General features: G+C 56.1%; 1 protein-coding gene across 1 annotated transcript in view; it reads right to left on the reverse strand.

Annotated features, from left to right (window-relative positions):
• Positions 1-1726: 1726 nt before the first annotated feature.
• CHD5 (chromodomain helicase DNA binding protein 5) overlaps positions 1727-12876 on the reverse strand; it is a 101989-nt gene continuing 90839 nt past the window's right edge. Inside the window, exons 33-42 of the mRNA XM_038746888.1 lie at positions 11187-11316; positions 10925-11014; positions 9738-9893; positions 9419-9527; positions 9042-9174; positions 7689-7884; positions 5115-5278; positions 4649-4775; positions 3983-4036; positions 1727-2979 (exon numbers count right to left, since the gene is read on the reverse strand). Coding sequence (XP_038602816.1) covers positions 4029-4036; positions 4649-4775; positions 5115-5278; positions 7689-7884; positions 9042-9174; positions 9419-9527; positions 9738-9893; positions 10925-11014; positions 11187-11316 — 1113 coding nt within the window. The 3' untranslated portion in view covers positions 1727-2979; positions 3983-4028. The remainder of the gene's footprint in view (positions 2980-3982; positions 4037-4648; positions 4776-5114; positions 5279-7688; positions 7885-9041; positions 9175-9418; positions 9528-9737; positions 9894-10924; positions 11015-11186; positions 11317-12876) is intronic.

The following is a 12876-nucleotide window of genomic DNA, read 5'->3' on the forward strand; positions in this document are numbered from 1 at the left end:
AGGGGGCCAGCACCTGGTTCTGAAGAAAGGAGACAGCATTTGACGTTCCATCATTCCCAGACCCTGAGACCACCGTCACATCACCTCCTGCGGGAGACTGGCCCCAAGGCTCTGGGGGAATTTGGTGGCCACAGGATAGCAAAGGATGGGCCACATTAACAGCAATATGGAACTGCAGAGGACAGGTCGGGTTTACAATGGTCAGCAAGCGGAGGACACAGCAGGTGGCCAGAGATGAGAGAACTTTAAAGAGAGGCACTACCTTGAGAACATAACATTGGTAAGCATATGGTGCCGTTCTGGTTTGGAAATGGCTGCTGTCACCTGGAGGTGGCAATTTTACATCATCAGGATTTGTTTATCACCTTCAAGAGCCTGGAATCGGCCTGGTTTGCCCAAATTGCATCTCTGTATCTTTCAAACCTTCCCTTTTAGTCAAACCTCGGGGAGAGGGGGAGAAGAAGGGAGTGGGAAGAGAGGCAAGGGATGGAGGTGAGGCAACCTGTTCTCATTTGGCGTTGGCTGCTCTGAAACCAGGTGAGGCTCAACTCATTTTCCAGGAGGCCTTGTGGCCCTGCCACTGTCCTATCATTCCTGTAACCAAGTGACTGAAGTGACACTGCCCCAGTCAAAAGTAGAGCTCTCCTCCAAGTTCTTATCCCAAGGCAGGGGGATTCTCTCCTTTCCCCCACAGGCCTTCTTTTGCCTCTCAGAAACCCCACCCAAGCCATCTGGGTAGGTATCTAGATAGAGGCAGGCCTAGGGGCCTTCCCCTACTCAGTCTAAGCCCGCCTGACCCCCAAATTCTGAGGCCTTAACCTGCAGGACCCTCTGCTCCTCTCTCCCCCTGGAAGGAGGTGAGGAGGCAGGGGATGCACTCTCAAGCTGAGGAAGGAATAGCCAAGAGGAGGGGAAAGATCATGTTGTTGGAAAGAGCTTTGCCATTGGCGGGATCGCTCTGAGGACAGGCACTGAGAAGCGAGATTGGAAAATCACCAAACTATCAGGTTTACAGGGCCTTGAAGGGCATCCAGTCCAGTTCCCTGGTCCGGAAAGGACCACCCATGAGCTGGTCCAGAAAGATGAGACTCTCACCCATTGTTCAGAGGCCTTCAGAAAAGGAGAATGCTCTATCTTGGGTTCAGTGGACAGGGAGAGACACCCCCACCCCAACTCTCTGGCAGAGTAGCTGGGTGTTCGGGAGACTGAACCTAGCCTGGGCAGGTGGCCCCTGGGGCCAGGAGGCAACTGAAGGAGGCATCATAAACAGGATAGTTCACCCAGGTGAGGGTGAAAGGACTCACTGCAGGGAAAACAGAGGTGAGAGGGGAACACCAGGAATAGGCAACTCTTCCCAATGTCCTCAGGCCCTGCTCTGTTCCCCTGTGAGTTGGGCACATTCCTAGAGAGAGGAGAACAGAACTTCAGGGCCCGGAGGGTCGGCCCTGGCCTCCCTTACACGTCCGAGTGCCTGCAGAGCCTCTGGGGGCCAACTGGCACCAAGAGTGGAGTTTCCCACCCCTCCGCCTCAACCGGTGGGATGGGCTCTAGTCCCAGCTCTGCCACAACCCTGCTGTAGGACCTTGGAAAAGTCACTTGCCCTCTCAGGGCCTCAGTTCCCCAATGTGAAAGAGGTGGCGGGGTGGGGGGTGGGAGGGAGATCTCCAGTCTCCCTTTCTGACTGTGAGCCCAGGGACTGTCTAATCTGATGATCTTTTACACACTGATGATCTTGTACACACAGGTATCTCAGGGTTTAGCACAGTTCCTGGCACCTAGTAAGTGCTTAATAGGTATTATTAGCTCCCAAGAAGGCAGAAGTGGCAGGGCACTGCGGGTTCCAAGCCCTTCCACAGCTGGAGAAGGGTGAAGGGCTGGGAAGAGGGACCACTGAGATACCATCACTCTTCTGAGAGGAGTCAAACCATCCTTAGGTCTGGACCCGTGGGAGGAAAGAGGAGAGATGGGGCCGGAGGGATTTGTTTTCCAGGAGCAAGGATGGGGTGCTTTCCTGGCCCAACCTCTCCCGAGGCCATTCACCCTCCTGTCCTCCATCTACTCCCGGACCATACCCACAGGGTCCCCGTGGGGACGGCCGAGCCTGGACTGCCGGGGAGCGGCAGACAGTCTGGAAGCGCCCACTGCAGCACAAGAGAGAAGATCAGGTGGAGCAGATGGAGGCAGCTGCAGGGGAATCCCTTTCCTGATGGCCGGGGGGCCCGGGGACCTGGAGGCAGTGACCCAGAAAAGATTCTCCGTTCCAGGATAGGACGACTGCCACTGCCCCTGCCCCTGCCACTGTCACCACTGCTGCCACTGCTGCTGCCTCCACTGCCATTGCTGCCACGGCCACCACCGCCACCGTCACTACAACTGTTGCCGCCACTGCTCCTACCACCACTGCTGCCACCATTACCACCGCTGCCACCACTGATGCTTCCACAACTGTGGCTGGCCACTGCCGCCCTACCACTGCTGCTGCCACCTCTGCCACTGCCGCCGCCATGGTCACTGTGGATGCAACCCCTGCAGATGAACAGAACACATGTATCCCGGGGCAGGATCATCCTTCGCAATTCATCCAAGGTTATCAAGACAAACTCTTCAAGTCTTCAATAAGAAAGTGCAAAAAATGTACAAAGAAATGAAATTCCCTTCAAAGAAGTCTGTGACGTGGTTTCCTAGTTGCGAGAGTTTCCCCTTTGTTTGAAGAACACTTAAAATGTGGGCCCACCACCCTTCTGAGCAGCTGGCAGGGCAGGGGGCTGGGGGCAGGGGCAGAAGCAGGGGTGGGGAGTAGGAGACAGGGATGGAGCTGGGGGCAGTTGTGGGGACACAGGAGAGCAGGACAGGGAGTGGGGGGCTTAGTCTTTGATGTAGATGACATCACCAAGTTTCTCCTGGAGCTGCAGGCTGGCCCCGTCAGGGAGTCGGCTACTTTCTCTCTGGGGTGGCCAGAGGGTGGACCGTTGGGTGTGGCTGTGGGGACAGAGACCGACGGGTTACAGTGAGGTCACTCCCTGGCACAGGTGGAGTGGCACAGGGGCAGGAGGGCAGGAACAAGAAGCACAGGAGTAGGAGGGTGGCAGAGGGGCCAGAGGGCGGCAGAGGGGCCGGAGCACAGCAGCTAGAAGCCAAGGAGTAGGAGGGCGCCAAAGCAGTGGGCAAAGGGACAACAGGCCCTCCCACCACCCAAACCGTATCCAGGGCTAGAATTGTTACCATGGTGGATGATACCCTTCCAACCCAGACTAGGGGCCCGACTAGGTGTTCTGGGGAGGAGGGGACATCCTGGAAAGAGGAGTTTCCAGTCTGCCAGGGATAATGAGCGGAGCCTGCCAGGGCCTGGGGAGGCTTCTCTTGGGTCGAGGTTAGGGGGCTGGAGGTGCAGGGGTGGGAGGCTTGTGGTAACTGCCACCAGAGCATTCACCGCCACTACTAAAATGGGCAACCAGGATGATGAGACCAACCCTGAGCACACTCCCCCTCACAGACCACCCACCCCTTAGTGCCCCCTCACTGACCACCCCCCAATGACCAATTGCCCTACTGGCCACCCACCCTTCTGACCACCTTTTCACTGACTGTCCCCTGCTGACTGACCACCCCTCGGTCACCCCCCTCACTGACTACCCCCTCACTGCCCACCTTCCACTGTCCATCTGCCCTACTGGCTTACCCTTCTTGCTGACCATCTCCCGTACTGCCCACCCTCCTCAATGACCACTCTCTCCCTGGCCATCCATCCCAATGGCCACCCTCTGCTGCCCCCCTCACTAACCACCCGCTCATTGACCTTACACCCTGCTGACGACCCCCCTCACTGCCCTCCCACCCCTCTGACCCCCCTCATCACTGGTCACCTGCCTCCGCTACCCACCTGCTCCCACTGTCCGCCCTCCCCCAGTTCAGTACGGAGCCCTGGAATGACCGATCTACAGGCTGCAGCGGGTTGTCTGGGAGATGGGAAGAGTCACCTTACCTCAGCTGGGAATGAGAACTGCAACAGAGGGAAATCTTGCTAACGGCTAAATATCTGTTGGAAAGAGAGAAAAGCTGGGCTTGCCTACCACCCTTCCCCTCCAACCAGTCGGCAGCCCTGCCCTGCCTCTCCTTAAGTGCCCCGGCCCACCCTCCACACACATGCCAGGAGGTCCCACCCCAACCTTCACTCTGCCCCCACAGCACCGCCACAAGGGCCCACCCCACCCCATCACATCTCACTCCATCCCTAGAGGCCCTGCTTCAATTGGCACCAGCCATATCAAGAGACCCCACCCCACCACATTTCCCTCCATTCTGGAGACCCCATCCTGAGCATCCCTGCCCACACCAGGAGGCCCCGCCCCATTTCACCTTACTCCACCTCCAGAGGCCTCACCCCAAACTGCCCTGCCAACACAGACCGGCCCTGCAGCGTCCCTCCTCACCTCGCCCGCACAGGCCCTTGCCTTGAGTGGCCCACCCCACCTTGCTTCATTCCACCCCATTGGCCCCACCCCTATCGGGAGCCCCCACCCCACCCCCAGAGATTCCACCACCAGCAGCCCTGCCTTCATCACACCACCCCCAGGGACCCCCCAATACCATTTCCCTGAGTGGCCCCATCCCAGCCCCCAGAAGCCCCACCACCAGAGCCCCCACCCACCCGTCACATAGGGCCCCAGGGGCATCTGGCTGTAGTTGACAATCCCGCCGGGGCCAGGGCCACGGAAATTGGGCCCAAAGTTGCTGCTGCTGCTGCTGCTGTACATCGGGGAAGCTCCGAAGGAGCCCTGGGGAAAGAGGTTGGTGCTCAGAGGTTGGCCTTCCACCACCCGGCTCTGCTCGGCGGCCCTGCCCTCCCGACCCTCGTCCCGGTCTGCTCCCTTCCCCTTTCTGGGAAGTTTTCCCAGGGCACGTGCCCTCCCAGGCGTCAGAGCGGTGCTCGATAAACCGGACAAGTCATTTGACAGACAGCCATGACCGGGGAATAGGGAAGTGGGGGAAGGGGCAAGGGGCCATCCCGACAGGGCTCAGGATGGGCAGCCCGGGGTACCGTGGGCCAAGGAACTGTCTGGGGGCAGGATGGGGCACACATGCCCCCTCAGGCCTCCCCCTCCCTTTCCGCTGACCTGCTGGACAGTGGGGTCGCCGGCCCGGTTGGTCAGACGGCTCAGGATGCTGCGCTCAGACATCTGCAGACGGGCGGCCACGGGTGGGATCCTGGACAGCATGGATGGCAGTCGGGTCACATCGGCCTTCATGTCGCTCAGCAGCTCTTCCAGCTGATTCAGGACTGCAGGGGAGGGAGACCAGAGACCAGCCTGGCCCGGGGCCCCTCGCCGACTCACCCAGCGGCCAGTGGCAGTGCCCACCCAATGGTTGGAGAAGAGATCCTCTCATTCTGGTCGAGTACTGTCTGATTTATTCACTTATTAGTTTTTCATGGTATTTTTAAGCACTTAGTGTGTTACAGGAACTGTAATAAGTGCCAGGATAGACTCAAGCCATTCAGTTTTGAACACAGTCCATGTCCCACATGGGACTCACAGACGTAATCCCCATTTTACAGATTACATTTTAAAATTTTACAGATGAGGTAACTGAGGCATAGAGAAGTGATTTGCCCAAGGTCACACAGCAGACAAGTGGGGGAGCTGGATTAGAATCCAGGTCCTTCTGACTTCCATGCTCGTGCTTTATCCCCTAGGCTACACTTAGCTCTCCATGACGGACTGTTCCATGCTGGTGAATCCAACACTGTTCAGGGAATGGGGGGAAACCTGGGTTGTAGCCCCAGTTCTTGTCTGGAGCTGGCTAATGGGCACCAAGCCCACATGGGCACTTCTCAGCATGCCACCCCGCTGCCTCCCAGCCTGCTCACTGCACTTCATGTCCCGGCAGGGATGAGAGAGTACAAGTGCCACTGAGCAACCGTCAGCACTGGAACCACTGGTTATGCAGCCTCTGGGACAGTTCTCAACCTTGAAATCTCAGGTCGGAGGCTCAGCCAGACTTTCTGAACAGAAACTTCATCACCATTTTGCTGACATGACTGCGCTCTTTCTGAGAACAGGGCAGACTGGTAAAAAGAACTATCTCCAAGGCTGTATTGAAACACACCCATGAGTGCAGGGAAACTGCAGCTTCTGTTTCCTTCGGATATGGAACCCTTCTGGAACAGTTTGGGTCAAGTCCCTGGCTGACTTCCTGTCCCACCATTGTCAAGGCCAGAACCAGAGAGCATTCCTCTAACTGGATTTTAGGAGGAGCGCCGAGAGTGTATTGTGTTTGCTTTTCCAAAGCACTTTCACCTCAGTTATCCAATTTTGTCCTTCCCAGAAGGTGGAGAAAAGAATGTACTACTGTCCCCATTTTACAGATGAGGACATGGAGGCCCAGAGAGATTAAGTGATTCTCCCAAGGTCACAAACGGTCCAGTGCCAGAGCTGGGATTAGCACCAGGACCTCCTGACCTTCAGACCTGTGCTCTGTGCAATGGACTATCCTTTCTCCTCTGTTCCATTCTGCTGCTCTAAAAGATTCCTGCTGCTGCAGGCTCCTTTCCTTCCCATTGTCCCAGGAGTCCCCTCCTCTCTGGCTGGGAGCCCTCACTGGCCTGGAGCCTGCTAAGCTCCTTGAGTGTCAGCCTCAACCGTCCTGCTGCAAGGGGGCTAGGGTTGATAGGGGGTGAGGGGGGCTATCCGAAGAGGGAGGGAGCACAAGGTGAGCCACTCAATAGAGCCTGAGCACTTTTCTTGGCTGTCTGGGGAATCGGGCTCCCTGGAGATTGAGCTACACCTGAGTCAAAATAATAATAATAATGGAGATATTTATGATTGAGCAGTGTGGTCTAATGGAAAGAGCACAGGCCTGAGAGTCAGAGGACTGGGTCCTAAACCTGGCTCTACCACTCACCTGCTGTGGGACCTTGGACAAGTCACTTAACTTCTCCATGCCTCAGTTTCTCCCTCCTGCTTAAACTGTGAGCCGCATGTGGGACAGGGACTGGCCTGACCAGATAATCTTGTATCTACCCTATCAATCAATCAATGGTATTTATTGAGCACTTACTATGTGCACAGCACTGTACTAAGCACTTGGGAGAGTTCAATTCAACAGAGTTAGCAGATATGTTCCCTGACCAAAACAAGCTTACATCCTAGTGTTTGATACAGTGCTTGGCACATAGTAAAAGCTTAATAAATACCGCAGTTACGATGATGATGATGATGATGTGCCAAGCACTATACTAAATTCTGGGGTAAGATGGGTAGGAGGAACATCCAGGCCTCAAAGTATGATCAATCAATGGTATTTACTGAGTGCTCACAGGGTGCAGAGCACTGTACTAAGCACTTGGTAAAGTACAATATAACAGAGTTGGTAGACGGGATACCTGCCTGCAAGGAGTTTACAATATAAGGGGCAGGGAGAGTCAGTATCTTGAGCCCATTTTAAAGGTGAGGAAACAGAAGTGAAAAGCCTTGTCCAAGGTCAACCAGATGCCAGTGACAGAACTGGAGGTTAGATCAATCTCACCCCCTCCCGCCCCACCTCTGTGGGAGAGGGTTACAGGGACCAGCCCAGAAGAAACCTGAACCTTAAGTCCCCAAGGCTGGGCCCAGAATTTCTAAATGGCCACACCGGGGGCTCATCAGCCCCAACCCCAGCGCAAGCGGCACAGACCTCCCCCTCCGGCTCACCCTTGTGCAGGACGGCATTGGCGGGCTTGTTCCCCGCCAGAGACTCCTTGGACAGGTGCTGGTGGCTCTCAGCAAGGCACTCCACCTCAGCCAGGCGGGCATTCAGGGCCATGGCTGGGTGGTTGGGGTCCTGGGTCATGTTCAGATAGGCGGCTCTCCGCAGCTGCTCCTCGATCACCAGGGCCTGCTCCAAGAGCTGCAGGGGGTGGGGGACGATGGCAGGGAGAGGCAGCGGGAAGTGGGCAGAGCCCAGAGGGTTAGGGTGGGTCTCTCCCAAAGTCAAAACCCGTAGCCCCTGGCTCAGTTCAGCTCTGGGTCAGCTGGGATGGGGCCCTTGGAGGGGTTCCTGGAGGCTAGACTTTCAGCCCCTCCCTTTCCTGGCCCTGTTCCCCTTCTGATCCTCTCCCCCAGGCTGGCCTGGGGGGAAGCCCTGGGTGGGCAATGATGCTGAGGCCAGGGGAGTCCTGCCTAGGACAGGTGGGAGGGTCCCAGTTGCAAGCCTCCCTCCTAGCTGGCTCTGGGCCAGGCTGCTTCAGCCCAGTGGCAGCAGTGGCACGTGGCTCAGGGTGGGCTCGTTCAGCCATGGACACAGTCAGCACAACCTAGCAATCTCAGGTAGCAGTGGCAGCAGGGGCAGTAGCGGCCTTGGCCAGACTGGTGAAGGGTGGCAGTCATATGCCTGAGAAATTCTCCCTCTCTACCCTCGCTTCTCTCCCTTTGCCTTCTCATCTCCCTTCTTCCTTTTGCCTTCTCTTCCAGCTGTGTTCCCCTTCTCCTTCAGGCTGTAGCCCCCTAGGATGACACCAAACGAAAGGTCCATGATTCCATAATAATAATAATTATGGCACTCGTTAAGAGCTTACTAAGTGCCAAGCACTCTTCTAAGCGCTGGGGTAGATTCAAGTTAGTCAGGTTGGGCACAGTCCCTGTCCCACACAGGGCTCACACTCTTAATCCCCATTTTACAGATGAGGTAACCGAGGCCCAGAGAAGTGCAGTGACTTGACCAAGGTCATACAGCAGACATGTGGCAGAGCCAGGATTAGAACTCATGCCCTTCTGACTTCCAGGCCCATGCTCTATCCAATGAGCCATGCTACTTCTCCATCCCTAAACTCTCTCTACCAATCCCGTGTCATGGCATCGCCATTCCGGAGGCTCCTAGTAATCAACTGTCAACCCTGCCGGTGCTGCTCTAGGGGACAAGTTTTGTTGTGCCTCAACCAGCAAGCCACAGCACTCCCTCCTTAGCACTGGTGGAATTTATTCCTCACCTGGATACAGCAATACGTAGGCCTGCCCCCACGCCCACCTCACTCCTGCCCTGCCTCCACCCCACAGCCCACCCCGCACCTTGAACCTGCGTGCCAGGAACTTGTTTTTCATTTCCAGGTAGTTCCCCTTGTGGATCTCCGACTTGAAGGGTTCATTGAGGATGATGTAGCGTGGGTCGTTCTGGATATCCTGCCAGCGGGCATAGCCATGACTGGACACAGCCGGGGGGGCACTCGTTAAGGATAAGGCAGATTGGTTGCGGGGCTGGGGGGACATCAGGTTTCCTGACCCATCCCCAGACCCATATGCCCAGGCTGGGGTCACTTAAGAGGTCACTGGTCCAGCCCCCTGTCCCACATGGGGTAACACCTAGGGCATCTGACCCTCCCTCGGCATCCACCTCACCCTCCCAAGGCCCTTTCCCGGCCTCCCCAAAGCAGCAGGATGAAGGATACGTCACGATGCCCGCCAGCAGCCAGTAATCATGCCGCCGGTGCCAGATGTCATAGATCTTGCCCGAGGAGACGGCTGCTCTCTCCTCGTTCTGCCACAGGGTGTGCAGCTCTGAGGGCCCAAGCCAGAAGGTGAGGCCGGGGCCGCCCTTCTGAGCAGGGTCAAGGCTCAGGCCTTTGACTGACCATCAACATGGTGGGGTGGGGGTGGGAGGCGCTGCCCAACCAGGTGGCCCAGCCCAACCTGGGGATTGCCTGGTTTGGGGATGACCCAGTCCCTGGGACGCCTGTCCTTTGTAGCCACGGTCAGTGGCCCCCTCACCTGTGAAGCCACCGTCAGCAATGTTGAACATGAACTTGAATTTCCCATTTTTGTCATCCTTCCCCACTTCGTCATCATCGTCTTCTTTCTCCCCATTCTGCTGGCTTTCCCCCGGCTCCCTCTCCTCCGCCGCCACTGCCACCATCGTGGGGTCCTCTGCCGTCAGGGAAAAGGCATTCCAGTGGTGAGCGTGAGCATCCCCCCAACCAACTCCGGCCCCACACTGGGCCTCCGCAGGCCCAAAACCGGCTCTGGGGTCAACCAGGCCATGACAACCCTGGAGAGAGCAGTCACTAAGCACAGAAAGAGTGTGAAGCCCCAAACTGGGCCTCTCCAACTCTACCCGTGACCAAGACCATGGCTCCTGGAAAGACCAGCATCTCCCCAACCACCCCAGCCCCCCATCCTGGCCTCTCCCCCAGCCCCTCCAGATACAAAATCTCAGAGAAACGTTGCCAAAGAGTCACAACAGGAGGAGAAGAGTGGAGAGTCTGGAAAGTCAAGTGCAGACAGCTTACCCTTTAACTCCTAATCTGCCTTAAATTCATTTAACTCTAACTATGGGGTTATGCCCTTGGTAGGGGCAAAACACTTTGCTAAGTGCTGGGGTAAATACAAGACCATCATATTAGACACAGTCCCGGTCCCAATCAGGGCTACTGTCTAAAAGAGAAGGAGATCAGGGATCTTATACTCATTTTACAAATGCAGTATCTGAGATTCAGAGAGGTTAAGTGACTTGCCTAAGGTCACACAGCAGGTCAGTGGCAGAGCTAGGAGTAGAACCCCGTGCTCTTTCTGAGCAAGAGTCAACCCACCCTATACCTTCTCAGTGCTCTCCCTCACCTTCCAGAGCTTTCCCCATCATCCCCTCCCAGTGCTCTCTCCACCGTCTTTCAGTGCTCTCCCAACCTCCTCCCAATGCTCTCCCCATCTTCCCCTCCCAATTCTCTCCCCATCCCTTCCGTGCTCTCCCTACATCCCTTCCTGGTGCTCTCCCAACCAACTCCAAGTGCTCTCCCTATCAAGCCCCCCCTACCCTCCCTACCCTACATCCCCCCTACCCAGCCCCAGGGTGGGATTCAGGTAGCAGGCAGGATTCCCGACCCCTAAGCCAGGGAGATGGCTGTATGATCCCCTGCTGTGATGCCCCCAACCTGCCCGGTCCTATCCCCCAAACCTGGTACCTGACTTGGCGTCTCTCTCCTCCCCTTTGCCCAGGCTGGTGCGCAGCTCCCTCTTTTCCAACACCCGGTCTCTCTCCAGCCTGGATTCGTCTGTAGGGCACAGAGATGGGCAGCAGAGAAAAGGGGCTGCCATGGCCCATCCTCACCCACAGCCTCCAGTGCAGCAGGACAGGGGAACTGAGAGGAGCACCTCTCCCACCCCCGACTGCAGAGACCAGGCCGGTGAGCTGGAGAGGATGGGTGGGCCAACCCGTGCCCTCACCTTTCAGCGGCTGATCTGTGGGGAGCTCAGTCGGCTCTCCCTCTTCTACTTTCTCCTCCCTGGGCTTCTCTTTGCTCTCCGGACTCACCTGCTTCTCTTCACCCTCAGCCCTGTCGGCCCCTGCTGGTCCCTGGTGGAGAGAGAGAAGGCCCTCAGTCTGAGGCAGAGCCAACAGATGGGCAGGGTCCTCCCCACTCCCTCAGCACCCCCTCACCCTGGGGCTGGAGTCCAGCCATTTTGGGGTTTTTTTCTGGTATTTGTTAGGCACTTTCTAAGAGTCAAACACCGTTCTAACCGCTGGATGAATTAGACTGGATGCAGTCCCTGTCTCGCATTGGGGCTCAGAGTCTAAGTAGGAGGGAGAACAGGAGATCTAAGGCACAGAGAGGTTAATGACTTCCCCAAGGTCACACTGCAGACAAGTGGCAGAACTGGGATTAGAATCCAAGTCCTCTGACTGCCAGTACCATGCTCTTTCCTCTAGGCCACAGTGCTTTCTCCTGGGGGGCCCATTGCCCTCTGCTCATCGTGGCTCAGTGGAAAGAGCATGGGCTTTGGAGTCAGAGGTCATGGGTACAAATCCTGGCTCCGCCAATTGTCAGCTGCATGACTTTGGGCAAGTCACTTAACTTCTCTGGGCCTCAGTTACCTCATCTGTAAAATGGGGATTAAGACTGGGAGCCCCCCATGGGACAACCTGATCACCTTGTAACCTCCCCAGCACTTAGAACAGTGCGTTGCACACAGCAAGTGCTTAATAAATGCCATTATTATTATTATTATAAGCCACAGAGGCTGGTGGGATGTCAGGAGGAATAAAGGTCCACCGATGACTTTCAGGCCAACCACCTGCTCTCTCCTCCAGCCACCTCAGCTCCCTTTGCACACTCCCCTCAGCTCACACCTTGGGCTCTTCTCCCACTCGCCTCCTTTCTGTGCCTCTGATTCCTCCCCTCATAGCGCTCTCCTAGCCTGGAACTCCTTCCTCTCCACAATCCATCAGACTGCAGCCTCCCACCCCACCTTCGGAGCCTTCCTAAAATCTTGCCTCCCCCAGGAAAGTTGTCCCATTAATTCACACCACCCTAGTTGCTTTTTATGCCTATTTTCAGCACTCCTATTCATAAGCATATTTTTATTTAAAGAGTGCACTTGTTTGATTGCTTAGCTGAACCTTGTGTCATTTGTTCAGTGGCCTCATCCCTTGTGTTTGTCCTGCTTAATAGTAAATGTGGTATTTGTTAAGCACTTCCTATATCCCAGGCACTGTACTAAGCACTGGGGTGGATACAAATAAATTGGGCAGACACAATCCCTGCCCCACATGGGGCTCATGGTCTTAAACTCCATTTTACAGATGAGGTAACTGAGGCTGAGAGAAGTGAAATGACTTGCCCAAGGTCACACAACAGACAAGTGGCAGGGCCAGGATTAAAACCCAGCCCCATCTGACTCCCAGGCTCATGCTCTTGCCACTTAGGCCAAGCCCGCTTTATCCCCATTGGTCCTCCCGCTCCCACTGTTTGCCAATAGTCTGTTGGCATTAGATTGTCAGCTCCTTGAGGGCCAGAATGTGTTTCCTGCTACTGCTGCACTTTCCCAAGCCCTTTAGCACAGCACCTAGGCCTCAGTTTGCATCCAATAAACACCAGTGCCTAATTGATTGATTGTTTGGGGTCCTTGGACTGCC

Source organism: Tachyglossus aculeatus, chromosome 5 (genome assembly GCF_015852505.1).
Source record: "Tachyglossus aculeatus isolate mTacAcu1 chromosome 5, mTacAcu1.pri, whole genome shotgun sequence".
Lineage (NCBI taxonomy): Eukaryota > Metazoa > Chordata > Mammalia > Monotremata > Tachyglossidae > Tachyglossus > Tachyglossus aculeatus.